Source organism: Lactuca serriola, chromosome 8, assembly GCF_051521515.1.
Source record: "Lactuca serriola cultivar US96UC23 chromosome 8, Lser_US96UC23_V15, whole genome shotgun sequence".
Classification (NCBI taxonomy): domain Eukaryota; kingdom Viridiplantae; phylum Streptophyta; class Magnoliopsida; order Asterales; family Asteraceae; genus Lactuca; species Lactuca serriola.
This window is the reverse complement of record NC_136415.1, coordinates 161,986,398-162,000,093: the sequence shown is the minus strand read 5'-3', so window position 1 is coordinate 162,000,093 and position 13,696 is coordinate 161,986,398. Positions and strand designations below refer to the sequence as shown.

At 33.3% G+C, this 13,696-nt stretch overlaps 3 protein-coding genes across 3 annotated transcripts; 2 read left to right on the top strand and 1 right to left on the bottom strand.

The window, feature by feature from the left end:
- Positions 1 to 421: 421 nt before the first annotated feature.
- On the top strand, positions 422 to 2,789 carry LOC145068477 (uncharacterized protein At5g01610). The gene is made up of 3 exons (XM_079015449.1): positions 422 to 643; positions 1,472 to 1,526; positions 2,257 to 2,789. The coding sequence occupies exons 1-3, from the start codon at positions 557 to 559 to the stop codon at positions 2,625 to 2,627; spliced, it is 513 nt and encodes a 170-aa protein (XP_078871575.1). The 5' UTR covers positions 422 to 556; the 3' UTR covers positions 2,628 to 2,789.
- Positions 2,790 to 5,095: 2,306 nt separating this feature from the next.
- LOC145068135 (ferritin, chloroplastic-like) lies at positions 5,096 to 7,325 on the top strand. Its single transcript, XM_079015113.1, has 8 exons — positions 5,096 to 5,501; positions 6,080 to 6,163; positions 6,254 to 6,314; positions 6,387 to 6,474; positions 6,593 to 6,654; positions 6,752 to 6,817; positions 6,898 to 6,961; positions 7,044 to 7,325. The coding sequence occupies exons 1-8, from the start codon at positions 5,158 to 5,160 to the stop codon at positions 7,085 to 7,087; spliced, it is 813 nt and encodes a 270-aa protein (XP_078871239.1). The 5' UTR covers positions 5,096 to 5,157; the 3' UTR covers positions 7,088 to 7,325.
- Positions 7,326 to 10,487: 3,162 nt separating this feature from the next.
- On the bottom strand, positions 10,488 to 12,236 carry LOC145068136 (small ribosomal subunit protein eS4z). The gene is made up of 5 exons (XM_079015114.1): positions 12,118 to 12,236; positions 11,603 to 11,680; positions 11,325 to 11,505; positions 11,150 to 11,247; positions 10,488 to 11,071 (listed from the first exon to the last, which is right to left on the bottom strand). The coding sequence occupies exons 1-5, from the start codon at positions 12,118 to 12,120 to the stop codon at positions 10,637 to 10,639; spliced, it is 795 nt and encodes a 264-aa protein (XP_078871240.1). The 5' UTR covers positions 12,121 to 12,236; the 3' UTR covers positions 10,488 to 10,636.
- Positions 12,237 to 13,696: the final 1,460 nt, after the last annotated feature.

Sequence of the window (13,696 nt, the reverse complement as noted above, 5' to 3'; positions counted from 1 at the left end):
TTTTCTCGATCACATACCAAGCCCTAGATACATGTTTTGCGTTTCACATTCTTCAAATGTGAAAAGGTGAGATGGTGGAACTCGAGATGAGGGTGGAGGGACAAAGAAAGTGTGGGGTGTTAGGATGAATCCCACCAATGTTTCATAATAATACAACAATAACATAGATTTAAAATATAGCATTAAAGACAAAGTTATTATTGTAACTTGATGTCGGACCAATACCAAAATAAAACTAGACTTTATGAGTGAAAAAAAATTATATGGATGAAATCTGCGACTTGGACCAAACCAAAGGGACAATTTAATTAATTTACTATTTTACTCTAAAATTTTTTTTTTTTTTAAATGTAAAAAGCGAAACCCCGAGGGTTGAACGAGTAATTTACTCCAAATTGACAAAGGAACGTGTAAGAAGTCGTGAATAAACAACCCATTCAACCTCCTCTTTCCTCTCTCCCTCTGAAAATTCGGGATATTGAGAGAGGACACCGCTTCAATCCATCTCTCACAAGATACAATCAGAACCAATTCTCCTTCAGAAGTTAACTAAATTATGGATCAGATTATGGGCAAGTTCGGAAGCTACTGGTTCAGTAACAAAGCCAACAAAGAACTCAATTCTGTCGGCGATGACATCAACGTAAGTCTTCATCTCTTTGTTTAATTGTTAATCCTAAAGTTAAATTTCAATTTCATGATATGATCTGTGCAAAATGTGAAGTATGTTTGAAGATATCTGTCAATTGGTCAAATTTGTTGGCTTTAGGTTAAAGTTTCGTTTCGAACTTGGGTTTGCTGTTAGATGTTGACTGCGATGCATAATTGTGTATAAATATAATTATAGGTTTTGATTTTCCACGCTTAAAAGATAGATCTCTGATGATTTAAGTATCATTTTTGTAAATTTACTCACTTTAGATTTATTGAAAGCATATACTCCCTTTGGGTTAGGAAAAAGTACAGACTTTATGGCGTTTGAGGATTGTGTTTTTAGTTTAGTATCACTAACTACATTGAAGGTTATTGCAATGGCAATCGTTGTTGAAGTTATGAAGAAATCCATAGCATTTTTGGCTTTTGAGAGAAAATTAGATTCTGAAATTAAAATTCCCAAGATTTTTTCTATTAAGTCGATCTTTATACATTAAGTCATATATACCTTCTTGTCCCATTATGTCTATTAAATAAAAAAGAAACAAAACCTAAGAATCTAAGATGGACAATGAGTAGTAAAATTGCCAATTTTTAATCAAATCAACTATTATTTCATCAATTTATGTTAGTTAATCTATTTAAAATTAGAAAAAGATTATATTTTGATATGATTGTGGGAGTAAAGGTATGTAATTGAAAAAAATGGTTAACTACAGGTTTATTATCTTTTTTTAACCTGTTTTTGATATGATTTGTATTTTTTTTTTGGCTGTAAATTTAAATACTTGATTCTTGCTTCTCTTTCTGTTTTTAGAGCTTGCAAAGCAGTATTTCAGGGGGAGCTACCTGGTTTGTCAACAAAATGAAAGGTTTGTATCTTGACATAAAAGACATAAATGCCCTCGTCATAACAAATAGCCTTTAAAATGAATGTCCAGAATACCCTTTAAAGGAATCTTATAGACCATATTAAACTCTCTATTAAGCTTTTTTTTCATCAAGTTAAATAAGTGATCTATGGACAAATGTTGTTTCTTTTTTTGACCGATTGAGTAAACGGCCGATTTTACCATTTTGACAGTAAATGACCATTTTACCCTTCTGGCAGTAAGTTAATCTAAAATGGTCATTGTACCCTTTTATAACCAGGGATTGGATTACCATTTTACTCTTCTAACATTAGATGACTAAAATGGCCATTTTACCCTTTTATAACCAGGGATTACCATTTTACCCTTCTAACAATAAATGACCATTTTACCCTTCGAACATTAGATGACCATTTTACCGTTCTGACAGTAATCACTATTTTACAATTCGGACATCATACGACCATTTTACAATTCTAACACTAAATGGACCATTCTCCCTTTTGAAAGTGAATGACCATTTTACCCTTCTGACAATTGATGACCATTTTGCCCTTACATTTAACGACTATCTAGTAAATGACCATTTTATCCTTTTGAAAGCAAATAACCATTTTACCCTTCTGTAACTAAATGACCGTTTTACCCTTCCAAACAATAAACAATCATTTACCATTCTCACTCTAAATGACCATTCTACCCTTCACTAACATCAAACAACCACTTTCAGGAAAAATGCAAAAACCACTAACCGACCTCCTCAAGGAACACGACCTACCCGTAGGCATCTTCCCACGCGACGCCACAAACTACGAGTTCGACGAACAAACAAAAAAACTAACCGTCTTCATCCCCGCCATCTGTGAAGTCGGCTACCGTGACTCATCCGTGTTGCGGTTCTCAACAACCGTGACCGGTTACCTTGAGAAAGGAAAGTTTACAGACATCGAAGGACTCAAAACAAAAGTCATGATTTGGGTCAAAGTCACTTGCATTGCTTCCGAAGGATCCAAGCTCCATTTCACAGCCGGGTTGAAGAAGACCCGAACTCGATCCGGTTATGAGGTTCATCGTGATGGGATTACGGTTGAGAAGTTTTGAGATGTGTTTTAGTTGGTTTTGAGTTATGGAAAATGTGGGTGGATGATGTGTATGTGTATATGGTTTTGAATTTGTTGTGGATTTGTTTAAGTTTTTGGTTGTTTGGTTTTGGTTTTATGGTGGATAGAGAATAATTTATAAAGAAAATATTGTGTTTCATTAGATTATGTAGAATGTAGATAAGTCATTTTAGAGCAACCTTATTATATATTATGTGAGAGATGTGAAATCAAGTAGACACTCCGAAGGAAGTATTGATTATGTCCAACATTAGTGACATATTTTCCAACATCTCCTATGATTTTCCTTAGTCAATTTCACACCCATCGATTAGCAAACACAACATTCTTTGTCCATTTCCAATGCATAAAGAACATATGTAATGTAAAGGTCATTTGTCTATTACATATGTTCTTTATGCATTTGAGAGGGTAATAGTGATATTTTATAAAATAAAAGGGTTGAAAGTGTCATTCTATAAAGTAAAGGGTGGACATTGCCAACATACGAAAGTATAGGAACCAAATAAGTCTATAAGAAAGTTTTGCGGCCAAAAATAAGAAAGTTTTAGCCGTATGAAACCACAAAAATATACTAAATATATACTATAGTTGTGTTTTTTTGAAAAAAAAAAAGGGAATAACTTTCAATTTCAAAATCAAATTTAATGCATCAAAGTTCAAAGACGTGTACTTTTCAAGTACAAAATTAATTTCCAACCAATAAAAGTTGTATGACCTACTTTAACATTTTCTAAACATCTTTTACATATATACAATTATCTCCTTCTACATTCTTTTGAATAAATATTGTATTTGTTTTAAGGTTAATGAGTAATTTGTAAAAAAAAATTGATTTTTTTTACCAATTTATCTTAGGTAATATTTCATATTGCCACCAAAAAGTTACTAGTATATACATCAATACATCCATAATTGATAAAAGATATATTTTCAGAGCCCTAGGGGAGTATAAAGTGTGCAACTGTACACGGTTCCGAAGAAAATAAGGCCTGAAATTTAGCCAAATTATTATTTAATTGTTCATTTTCATTTAAGTATTTCATATAGTTTATCCGGTAAGGCGCCTATCATTTTTGTCTTAGATATCACCACCCATGTTCGAGTCCTTTTGTTGTATTTTTTCGAAGGCATATATCTTTTTTATTATTTGGCTTGAGTACTCCGTGTGCTTCCACTAGATTTTAATTATCTTTTTGTGTTTCCATTAAATGCTCGTTTTTTCTTTTGAAAAGTTCTTTGCATACTCTACAAAATAATATTGCAAGATTCCCTCTCTCATTTATATATTACTTTATTAAATCATTGAAATAATTTGAAAAAAAAAAAACTATTTACTCATTTCCTTCGCTAATGAGTTTTGATTGAGTTTAAATCCACCATCCGTAAATATTTCATTAAATTATAATGTGTGTGAACGCTTTAAGTGGGTTTCGTTGGAAATTAATTATATTTTTTAATAGATTTTACTAAAAAATATCGTTTGATCTATTTGAGTGATTACCATTATCCTCAAACACAAACTGAGATTTGATTTAATATCATAAAATAAAGTGAAAGAATCAAAAGAATTGGAACAAACAATTATTAACATTCGCAAAATCTGATCAAACATTACATGAATATGATTTATTTATTTCTTTTTTTTTAAACGACGCCGCTTTATATTGCTACCTGTTGTTAATACGAAATTTAGGGGGCTATTTTTATTTTTTGCACAGGACCTTCAAAATCAACTAACACAAAAATAATAATAATAATTGAAAGAGTAAATTACAACTTTCTTCCATGTGGGATGTCAAATGTTATGGTTTTGGTCTAGATTATTGATTTATTGCACAAATGGTCCTTAAATCTTTGCTTATTGTATGTTAGGTCCGTGAATCATTAAATCTATATGCTAAATAACTATTTGCCGTTATCTTCTCCATTTTTATCTCCTTTAATCTACAACAAATAGTTAAAGTGACACACTTGTTTGTATCTTTTTCAGGTTTTTGTCAATACATGCTAGAGATTGCTTATTGTTTTATTTCTTCTGAAGACATAATTGTCGACATCTACCTTCTCTATCTTATATCGATAAAATTACCTGAGTTTGCTCTTGTTGCTTTCATCTTCAACAAATAGTTAAACCAAACAAATAAACATTCATCTTCATATAAAAATGGCATTTTAATAAATATTTAAATTTATTTAATCGATTTAATATATTATAAAATTAGTGGTGTGAAAGCATACAAATTTAGGTTTGATTCCTTACGAATATGACATGGAGCTGATCTTTCCATACCTTCCACCAGATTACAGATAAGGCGTGAGGCCACCACACGCCAGTACCTACACTTTAATCTCAACCGTCCACGTGTCTCACCTTTCAACGGCTCATAAAAACCCGTATCCTATTTGTTCTCTCGTGAACCCTTGGCTCCTCCTTTTAAATTTCAACCTTCAGCTTCAGTCTCATCTCATCAAAAACACACACATTTTCACCTTTTGATTCGTCAACAATGTCGATGAACACAGCCATTTCATCATCATCTAGGGTTCTGCTGAAGAAACCAGATGTAGATCTGGATTTGGTACCCAAAAACACGATTGGCTCTGTGAAAATTCCGTGTTTTTCATCGTCGCCATCCTCTGTTTTGAGCTTGATGTCAAAGGTAAGAAGAGGAGCTGTTCATTGTGCTTCGATGGTGGAGGAGAAGACTCCGGTGTTGAGTAGTGGGGTGCTGTTTCAGCCGTTTGAAGAAGTGAAGAAGGAGGAGTTCCTAGTCCCGATATCTCCTCAGACCTCACTTGCACGTCAAAACTATTTCGATGATTGTGAAGCTGCCATCAACGAGCAAATCAAGTAAGTTTTATAATTATATTTGTTAATTTGTGCTTTTTTCTCGATGTTTTTTCGCTGTCAGGCTGTATAATCGTGTCGTTTGGTCCATATCTGCTTATATCTATGATTCTGTGCGTAAAGTGAAATTCTTCATACCTTTTGTGACGATTGTTATTGAATATTATGCTTCATTGGTGACTACAAGTCATACACATTTAATGCGTGAGGAAAAATCGAATAACTGAATGAAAATGATGATAATTAACTAGGATCAATGTTACAAAGGTATTAATGGTCAAATACTTGATCTAAGTTATGTTTCTGATGAGGATCTACAGATATTATGGATGAAAGGATGAAAGAAGCAGAATAATGTTTATAATCATTTAATTTTCTTGTCATTAAATCATAAATGGTAGGTAGTGCTTATTATTTCCATCAAAATCCAACCAAATGGAAAAGAAAATGATTCACTATAACGAATCAAAAGATTTAAAACTCAAAACTTGCATAGTTGATAGTCCTTGTTGTTACAGAAGCAATCAACAATCATCTATACAGGTCACAATCATCTAACTCTTTACTTCTTAATGCTGCAGTGTTGAATACAATGTCTCCTACGTCTACCACGCTCTGTATGCATACTTTGATCGAGACAATGTAGCCATGAAAGGCTTTGCCAAGTACAAAACAAACCACATAAACTCAAATCCCCATTAATCTTTTCATACAAATCTTTACACACTTATAAACTTTGATTCATTTCTCTCTAGATTCTTCAAGGAATCAAGTGATGAAGAAAGAGAACATGCAGAAAAGTTAATGAAATATCAGGTTATTCTCACACACACACATTTTCATGTCATCTTTTTCACATTTTTCTTAAAATCTTTTTTTCATGTGTAGAATATGCGTGGTGGAAGAGTAAAGTTGCATACCATAGTTGGGCCCCCTTCAGAGTTTGAGCATGAAGAAAAGGGAGATGCTTTATATGGTAATTAATTAACCAAATATTAACTCAATTAATTAATTAACACTTGTTAAACTTAAATATATATATATATATATATATTTAATCCATATTTTGATTTTATTCTTTTGATCTTGATTAGCAATGGAGTTAGCATTGTCCTTGGAGAAACTAGTCAATGAAAAACTTCTTTCTTTGCATAGGGTATGTTATTAAAGAGTCTTTTTCTTTATAAATGCAAAAAATAACAATATAATTTCATTGATTTGTTTATTTTTATTTTTAATCTTTGAAATAAAAGGTGGCCGATACAAACAATGATCCACAACTGGCAGATTTTATTGAGAGTGAATTTCTAGTAGAACAGGTGAAGATTTTCATAAATATTTATTTATTTATTTATATTTGAAAATTGTGTTAATTAGAATTAGAATTGTTTTGTGATAGGTTGAAGCAATAAAGAAAATTTCAGACTATGTGTCTCAATTAAGAAGAGTTGGAAAAGGCCATGGTAAATATTTATTTGAGTATAAAATTGTGGCTTTTAATTTATGTGATGATATTAATGTTATGAAATTTAATTGAATATGCAGGGGTGTGGCATTTTAATCAGATGCTTCTTGAGGAGGGTGTTTGATTTGTACCTTTAGCATAATAAGTTGTACTTGGTGGGTATTTTACATGTGTTGTTTTGTGTGGTTTTATTTTGTTAGTAACAATGCATGTGGTTGTAGTAGTTATGGAAGTTTTTATTTTTAATATGAGTTAGAATATGTATGCACTATAAGTAAGGTTTTATGTTGAAGTTTCAACGTATTGTTTTTAGTTATTTCAAAAATAATCAAATAAATAAATAAATAAAGGCACATTAGTCATTTCAGTTTACCATAATGATAGTCATCGACTTTATTCAACCGATTATTACAAATTAGTTAATTCAAACCGATGAGATCTTTCAAATTACAATCGATATGGCTTAAGCTCTTTCAACCTAAACTTACTTCAACATAGACATGTTATTCATACTACCTTTAACAAGCAATAAAGCATGTAACAAAAGTTAACATATTATCAACATATTATAGCATAAGACTACCAATTCTTTAAACATCACAATCGTATGCAATTACAACTAACACATAACATGCATAACACCGTATCAGCAGATTCCAAGGCATACCCATACACAAGATGCAAACACATATTTATAAACAGTTATCACAAGCATTTAGAAATTCTAGCGTAATCCTAATTTCCATTTACAATCCACTTATGAGATGTAGTTTTTGATTATACACTAAAGTTATGAAAATTATTTACTCACTCCCAAAAACTAGTTTGTCATATATATCAAATTCATCAAAGTGAAAGCATCATAGAAAATAACCCATAATATGACAATAGCACAAAGCATACGGTAGCATCAAAAATATCATATCATCATCAAGCACAAGTAATGACAAGGTCATCCTAATGTGAATCAAATCACCATTTACGAATTGCACATTTCAGTTATGCACATTAGTCACCTTTTAGCCTTGATGAGACTCTCATTTTATTCCAAGTCTTGAACTTACTTGAAGTTCTCAATGATTCACCTAAAAACCACACATAACAAGCAATTAACAAACAAAGTATATGTTTCAAAAATACAACTTTAATACTAGACTCGATTTCCTACAACTTTGTTCTTGTGGTCATTTTGTCTAATTCGGACCAGAGTGGCCTTTACAGGCCTCGCAAGACAGATGAACAAATTTGTTTTTAGTGGCATTTTTTCTATGCCACTAAATGTCATTTTATTTGTAGTGTCAAGACAATAATCGCAAATAAGGCACACATAAGTGTCCACATCAACACTCCTTTTAAATAATGTAAGGGAAATATTAATTTAGCCTTACAAAATTTTCTCTTTTATTTTTAAAGTTCTATTAAAAAATTTTGTTTTTGTACTCTATGGAAATTAAGTATATGTTTACTTGTTAAGTTGTTAAGTTAGTCCTTTACCCATCATAATAAACTTGTATTGTCATGTTTTAACTGGTTGATGATGTGGACATTATAAGTTATTTATGCAAATACAGAATGACACCCCACAAGAGGGACCGTCACCCCGACAAAAGTTTAGATTCTACATGTATATTTTCTGCAACACCCTGTGGATACATTATGATATTGTACACTTGCTTCATCCTCTGAAATCCATTAATCAATTTTTATTTCTTCCACTTTTTCCACCACCATCGTCTGCCGCTTCTTTCTCTACGCCCACGTTGTTGATGGCTCAATCTTTTACACTAGTCTTCTAAAACCAACCACCATTTTCACATCTTCAACCTCCCCTTCATGCACCATCATCTTCATCCTTACCCTTTGTATTATCTCTCTTTCTACACACTCCATCACCATAGCCAACAAACACCTCCTTTGTCACCATCCATCACTGCCTACCATCTACCACTTATCTCCACTTTCCTTAACTTTGCCTCTAATTACTCTATTTCTAACTATCTACACCACCTTACCCTTCACCCCCATCTTGTTGGTACCTCACCCTCATCTGTCATCGCCGATTACGTCATAAACTTTGAATCCCTGTGTCTCCAAACCCATATCACCAACTCTTAGGCATTGTTCATTGACTTCTGCTTTTCAAAACTTCGACTCAAATCAGGTTTATTTCTTTTTACCTCCAAAACCCTTAAATTATTCAATTTGGAACCTAATTTTCAAATAATTTGTTGGATTAAATGTTTAACATTGGCTGTGAAAATAGGTTCCGTGTTATGGAATCAAATTTTACCGGGGTTTTGTGATTTGGGGATGGAAACCAAGATGAGTGTTTTGAATTTGAGCTCGGGTCCTCAAATATTGACTACTCATTTGTTTCAATTGATCAAAAATTTATTTGGGACACCAACATTTCCAATGGAGCTCTATCGACTTTATTTCAAAAAAAACAAAACAAAACAAGTGCCCATAAGAGAAATTTGAGTGCGAAACACCATTGTCGACAACAATGATGATGGAGTTGTTGGCATGGGAAGAAATTTAAGTCATGTGGAATTATAAACGTCGATAAAGAAAAACTTGGACTTTTGAAAGTCAAATGACACAGCAAAGAGTTAACCGGTTTACTCCTTCAGATTCTTCAAATTGGCCTTTTAAACCTACAGAACCTACGTTGTTCCCTCATAAAACAAGAAAAATAATTAAAGGACATTAAAACAATTTGAAATACTTTCTTATACAATAGTGACATTCTCCCATAATATAACATTAGTCGGTAATCGATCTAGAAAAATCCTCCAGACCAAAATATTGAGTTTGACGAGAACCAATCTGATTCCAACTCATATTTCCCTATGCCACTACCGTCATTCCAACATCAATGAATGTCCAAATCGAGGCCGCTATGTGACAACCTGGCACATCCAACTCGTTAGTATATATGCTCTTATTCGATCGATCAAAATACAATGATCAAGGAGAATCTTGAGTGTTGAACCTAAAGCAAAACATAAACATAGCAACTAAAGCAATTAAAAGAAAACCATCAAGATCTATCCATGGATCTATGTTTATCACATTACTACAACAATTCTAAGCTCCATGGATCTATGTTTATCACATCACTACAACAATTCTAAGCTTCAAGTGGTGTTTGTGTTTTAACTTTACATCTTTTATTTATATCCTTGACAAGTGGTTCAGGATGCATCATGAAACGGCTTTAACCAAATATGTTCATCATAAAATTCATCATGAAACGCCAAACCTTAGATTGAACTTGAACTATTGCTATCCATCAAGTACATTTGTTAATCATCGTCAGCTAACTTTTTATAGCTTGAGTTTGTAGAGATTTTTCAAGAACTTTTTTCACCTGAAAAAGTCGAGAAAATAAAAAAATAATTTTTTTCAAAACCAAGTTTTTTCAGTCTTGCAGTTCCTTTTCCTTGTTCAAATATGAGATGTAAAAAAAGTTTTGTTGTATGCATCAAAAGATTCAAAAAGCATACAAGTCAAAACCAAAAAACACAAAGTCTCCAACTTGTAATCAAATTAACCCAACAAACAAAACCCAAACATTCAAAATTGTACCAAAATCAAAAACATAACCACCTCTAAAATCCAACAACTACCATATAAGTCTCAACAAAACCAACAATCAACAACACAAAAATCAAGCAACTTGGGCAGCTTGGGCAGCCTGCCTCTTCCTAGCCTCCTCAATAATAGTCAACTTAATCCCCTTGCCCTTGGGCAGCGACACCCACGGCTTTGTCCCCTTTCCAAGAGTAAACACATTCCCTAAACGGGTCGCAAACTCATGACCCGTTGAATCCTGGATATGAACAGTCTCAAAACTTCCCTTATGTTTTTCCCTGTTCTTCAAAATCCCAACACGCCCTGTGTTCCTGCCACCTGTCACCATCACAACATTCCCAACATCAAATTTGATGAAATCCACAATCTTGTTGGTGTCCAAATCCAGTTTGATGGTGTCATTTGCTTTGATGAGTGGGTCCGGGTAGCGAATTGTTCTCCCATCATATGTGTTGATGTATGGAATGCCTTTTGACCCGAATTGAACTGATCTAACCTTACACAATTTGAACTACAACAGCAAAAAATAAAACTTTAATTAATTATTTTAAAAAAGTATGAAAATAGTCATATATTAATATGAACTAACCTTGGCTTCCTCATCTCTCACTGAGTGGAGTCTGAATCTACCCTTGGTGTCATATAGAAGACGGAAGTTTTCATTGGTTTTGGGGATTGAGACAACATCTGATGAGAAAACATAGGGTGAGATCGATGAATTGGAGAAGCTACAGGAGGGTAATATGGACATTTTGTGTACTTACCCATGAAACCAGCAGGGTAAGTCTTGTCAGTTCTGACTTTGTTGTCAACAAGAACATGGCGTTGCATGAGAATGGATTGGACCTCACGGTATGTCAAAGCGTATTTCAATCTGTTCCTCAGAATGAGGATCAATGGGAGACATTCCCTTGATTTGTGAGGTCCTGATGACGGCTTAGGAGCCTGAGTTGAAGAAAATTAAAATAACATGTTATCAATCGAGAAGAGGGTAGAAAACAGAAAAGAATCAGATATAGAAACTGTTTATGAGTGTACTTACAAAAGCGCCACCGAGTTTATCAAGCATCCAATGCTTGGGGGCATTGAGCCTCTTCATGTGTTTCTTCAATCCTCGAGCCTTCGATACAGAAAAAAAACACCATTAAACATGCTACATAAGTCAACATAATCACGACTATATTGCGAAAACTATAGCCTCATTTCGACTGATGTAGGGTTTACTAAAAGTCAGGTGAACCAGAAATTCATATGTTAGAAACTAAATTTGTGTATTATACTGCTAATTTAAGCAAGATCGAAACAACAGACACTGGATTTGACTGATTCTTCTAACATCCTAGATAGATATAGAAGTTATTTGAGGTGTTTCAGGGTAAATAGTTCAATGACTAAAACAATAAAACGTGAATGATGTAGCCTGAAGATCATCGCAAAAGCTTTAATGGCGAGAAACGTAGAAGAAAAACCGATATCAAATAAATCGAACATCGCAGCTCGCAAACTTCTATGAATTACTAATGGATAAAATTTCAATAAGAAGGAAAGAAATTGCACCATGGCTGCGGCGTGTGGTGTAGGAGATGGGAATCTCCGGTATAGATGTACGGCGAAACTGCGGCGGTCCTCTGCACTTACTGCTCCACTCTCTCCTTCAGCTCTGCCGGTAAACCCTAGTTGATCGGCTTATATCACTTGTAAACCTATTTGGTTTACTGGGCTTGTAAATGGGTTGGGCCGTTTTAGAAACCCAAATATTACCAAACCACGGGCCGGATAAAAAATCCAATTCGATTTATTCGAAAGACCAATCTTTTTAAGCAAGAACTATGTGATCCGGTAGAAAAGGTTTAAGATCGTTTTTCAATCAAATTTTCAAATAATGCCCCTTTTTTAATATTTACAAAACTTCATAAATGGTGCACTCGGTTTTATAATATCTGAAATTTAGTTTCTAAATTCAAAAAACCTAATAGATGGTCTATATGGTTTCAAAACTTGTAATAAATTGTCATTTTAGCTGACACCGTCAACTTTTGGTTGTTAATAGAAAGAGATTTCCGTCATTTCATAAAATAGGGACCATTTATGAAGATTTTGGTTATTTAAAAAAATAATAAAAGAAATTATAATTATTTAATATATAAAAGGTATCTCTCTCTCATATGAAATCATCGCATAGAAGAACAATGTTTGACAGAAAAAGTCAAAATTGGACTTCGATTTCAATAGAGAGGAAAAAGGGCAACCACCCTTTAGATCGAGAACAAGGAAAGCATTGTTTAAAACGTATGATAATGTCTTTTTAGATAGACCATATAACTTATCCATGGATTATATTGCTACTTACATCCAGTCGTTTTTGCTACTTATGGACCCTATTAGAAGTTTTCAAAGAAGATAGTCGTCTCAGAACTCCTCAGTGCTAAAAACACTCGATTCCCTCCATCCAGTCAAAAACGAAGAAATCAATCGCTTTTTAAGATTTTTATCAGAGAAAGCCAAAGTTGGGAATCGGTAGAACTTGAGGGGGGGGGGGGGGGGGGTTATAAAGATAGCGAACAATATTATATCATGAATGCTTATGAGCAAGAGGTGTTCAGGTGAAAATGACGATACATAAGACATAAAGAACATAGTTATCGATATAGGCGAACTCATGTTTACATTTAAAATTCATATTATATATGGTTCCTTAAGAATATAGATGTACAAGGAATTGGAAAAAGGTCAAAGGAAATTCGTGGAAGATTTGACGAAATGATAGAAAAGATCATGCAGAAGCGTGAAGAGGCAAGAAAGAAGAGTTACGAGAAGGCAGAAGTTAAGGACTTGCTTGACCTTTTACTCGACATGTCATTAGATGAGAGCATGGAGATAAAGTTGAGCATATACAACATTAAAGCCTTCATTATGGTAATTAACATTAGTATATCATATGTCAACCTTTGTTATATCTATATTTGCATCTACGAACATATATGTGTTTAATTTCATGATATATTTAGTGCATGAACATGCTTTTGCCATTACTACCGAGTGGGCTTTGGCATAACTCGTAAACCATCCCCATATAATGAAAAAAGTTGGTGACAAAATTGAGAAAGTTATGGGAAAAGATAGACTATTACGAGAA

Excerpts from the sequence above, each read along its gene's own strand:
- LOC145068477 (XM_079015449.1), top strand. The coding sequence starts at position 557 with ATGGATCAGATTATGGGCAAGTTCGGAAGCTACTGGTTCAGTAACAAA. Across the intron at positions 644-1,471 it reads CTGTCGGCGATGACATCAAC|AGCTTGCAAAGCAGTATTTC; the intron begins GTAAGTCTTCAT and ends TTCTGTTTTTAG. Across the intron at positions 1,527-2,256 it reads GTTTGTCAACAAAATGAAAG|GAAAAATGCAAAAACCACTA; the intron begins GTTTGTATCTTG and ends AACCACTTTCAG.
- LOC145068135 (XM_079015113.1), top strand. The coding sequence starts at position 5,158 with ATGTCGATGAACACAGCCATTTCATCATCATCTAGGGTTCTGCTGAAG. Across the intron at positions 6,475-6,592 it reads AAAGGGAGATGCTTTATATG|CAATGGAGTTAGCATTGTCC; the intron begins GTAATTAATTAA and ends GATCTTGATTAG. Across the intron at positions 6,962-7,043 it reads AAGAGTTGGAAAAGGCCATG|GGGTGTGGCATTTTAATCAG; the intron begins GTAAATATTTAT and ends TTGAATATGCAG.
- LOC145068136 (XM_079015114.1), bottom strand. Across the intron at positions 11,506-11,602 it reads ATAAACTCGGTGGCGCTTTT|GCTCCTAAGCCGTCATCAGG; the intron begins GTAAGTACACTC and ends TCTTCAACTCAG. Across the intron at positions 11,248-11,324 it reads TTACCCTGCTGGTTTCATGG|ATGTTGTCTCAATCCCCAAA; the intron begins GTAAGTACACAA and ends TTTTCTCATCAG.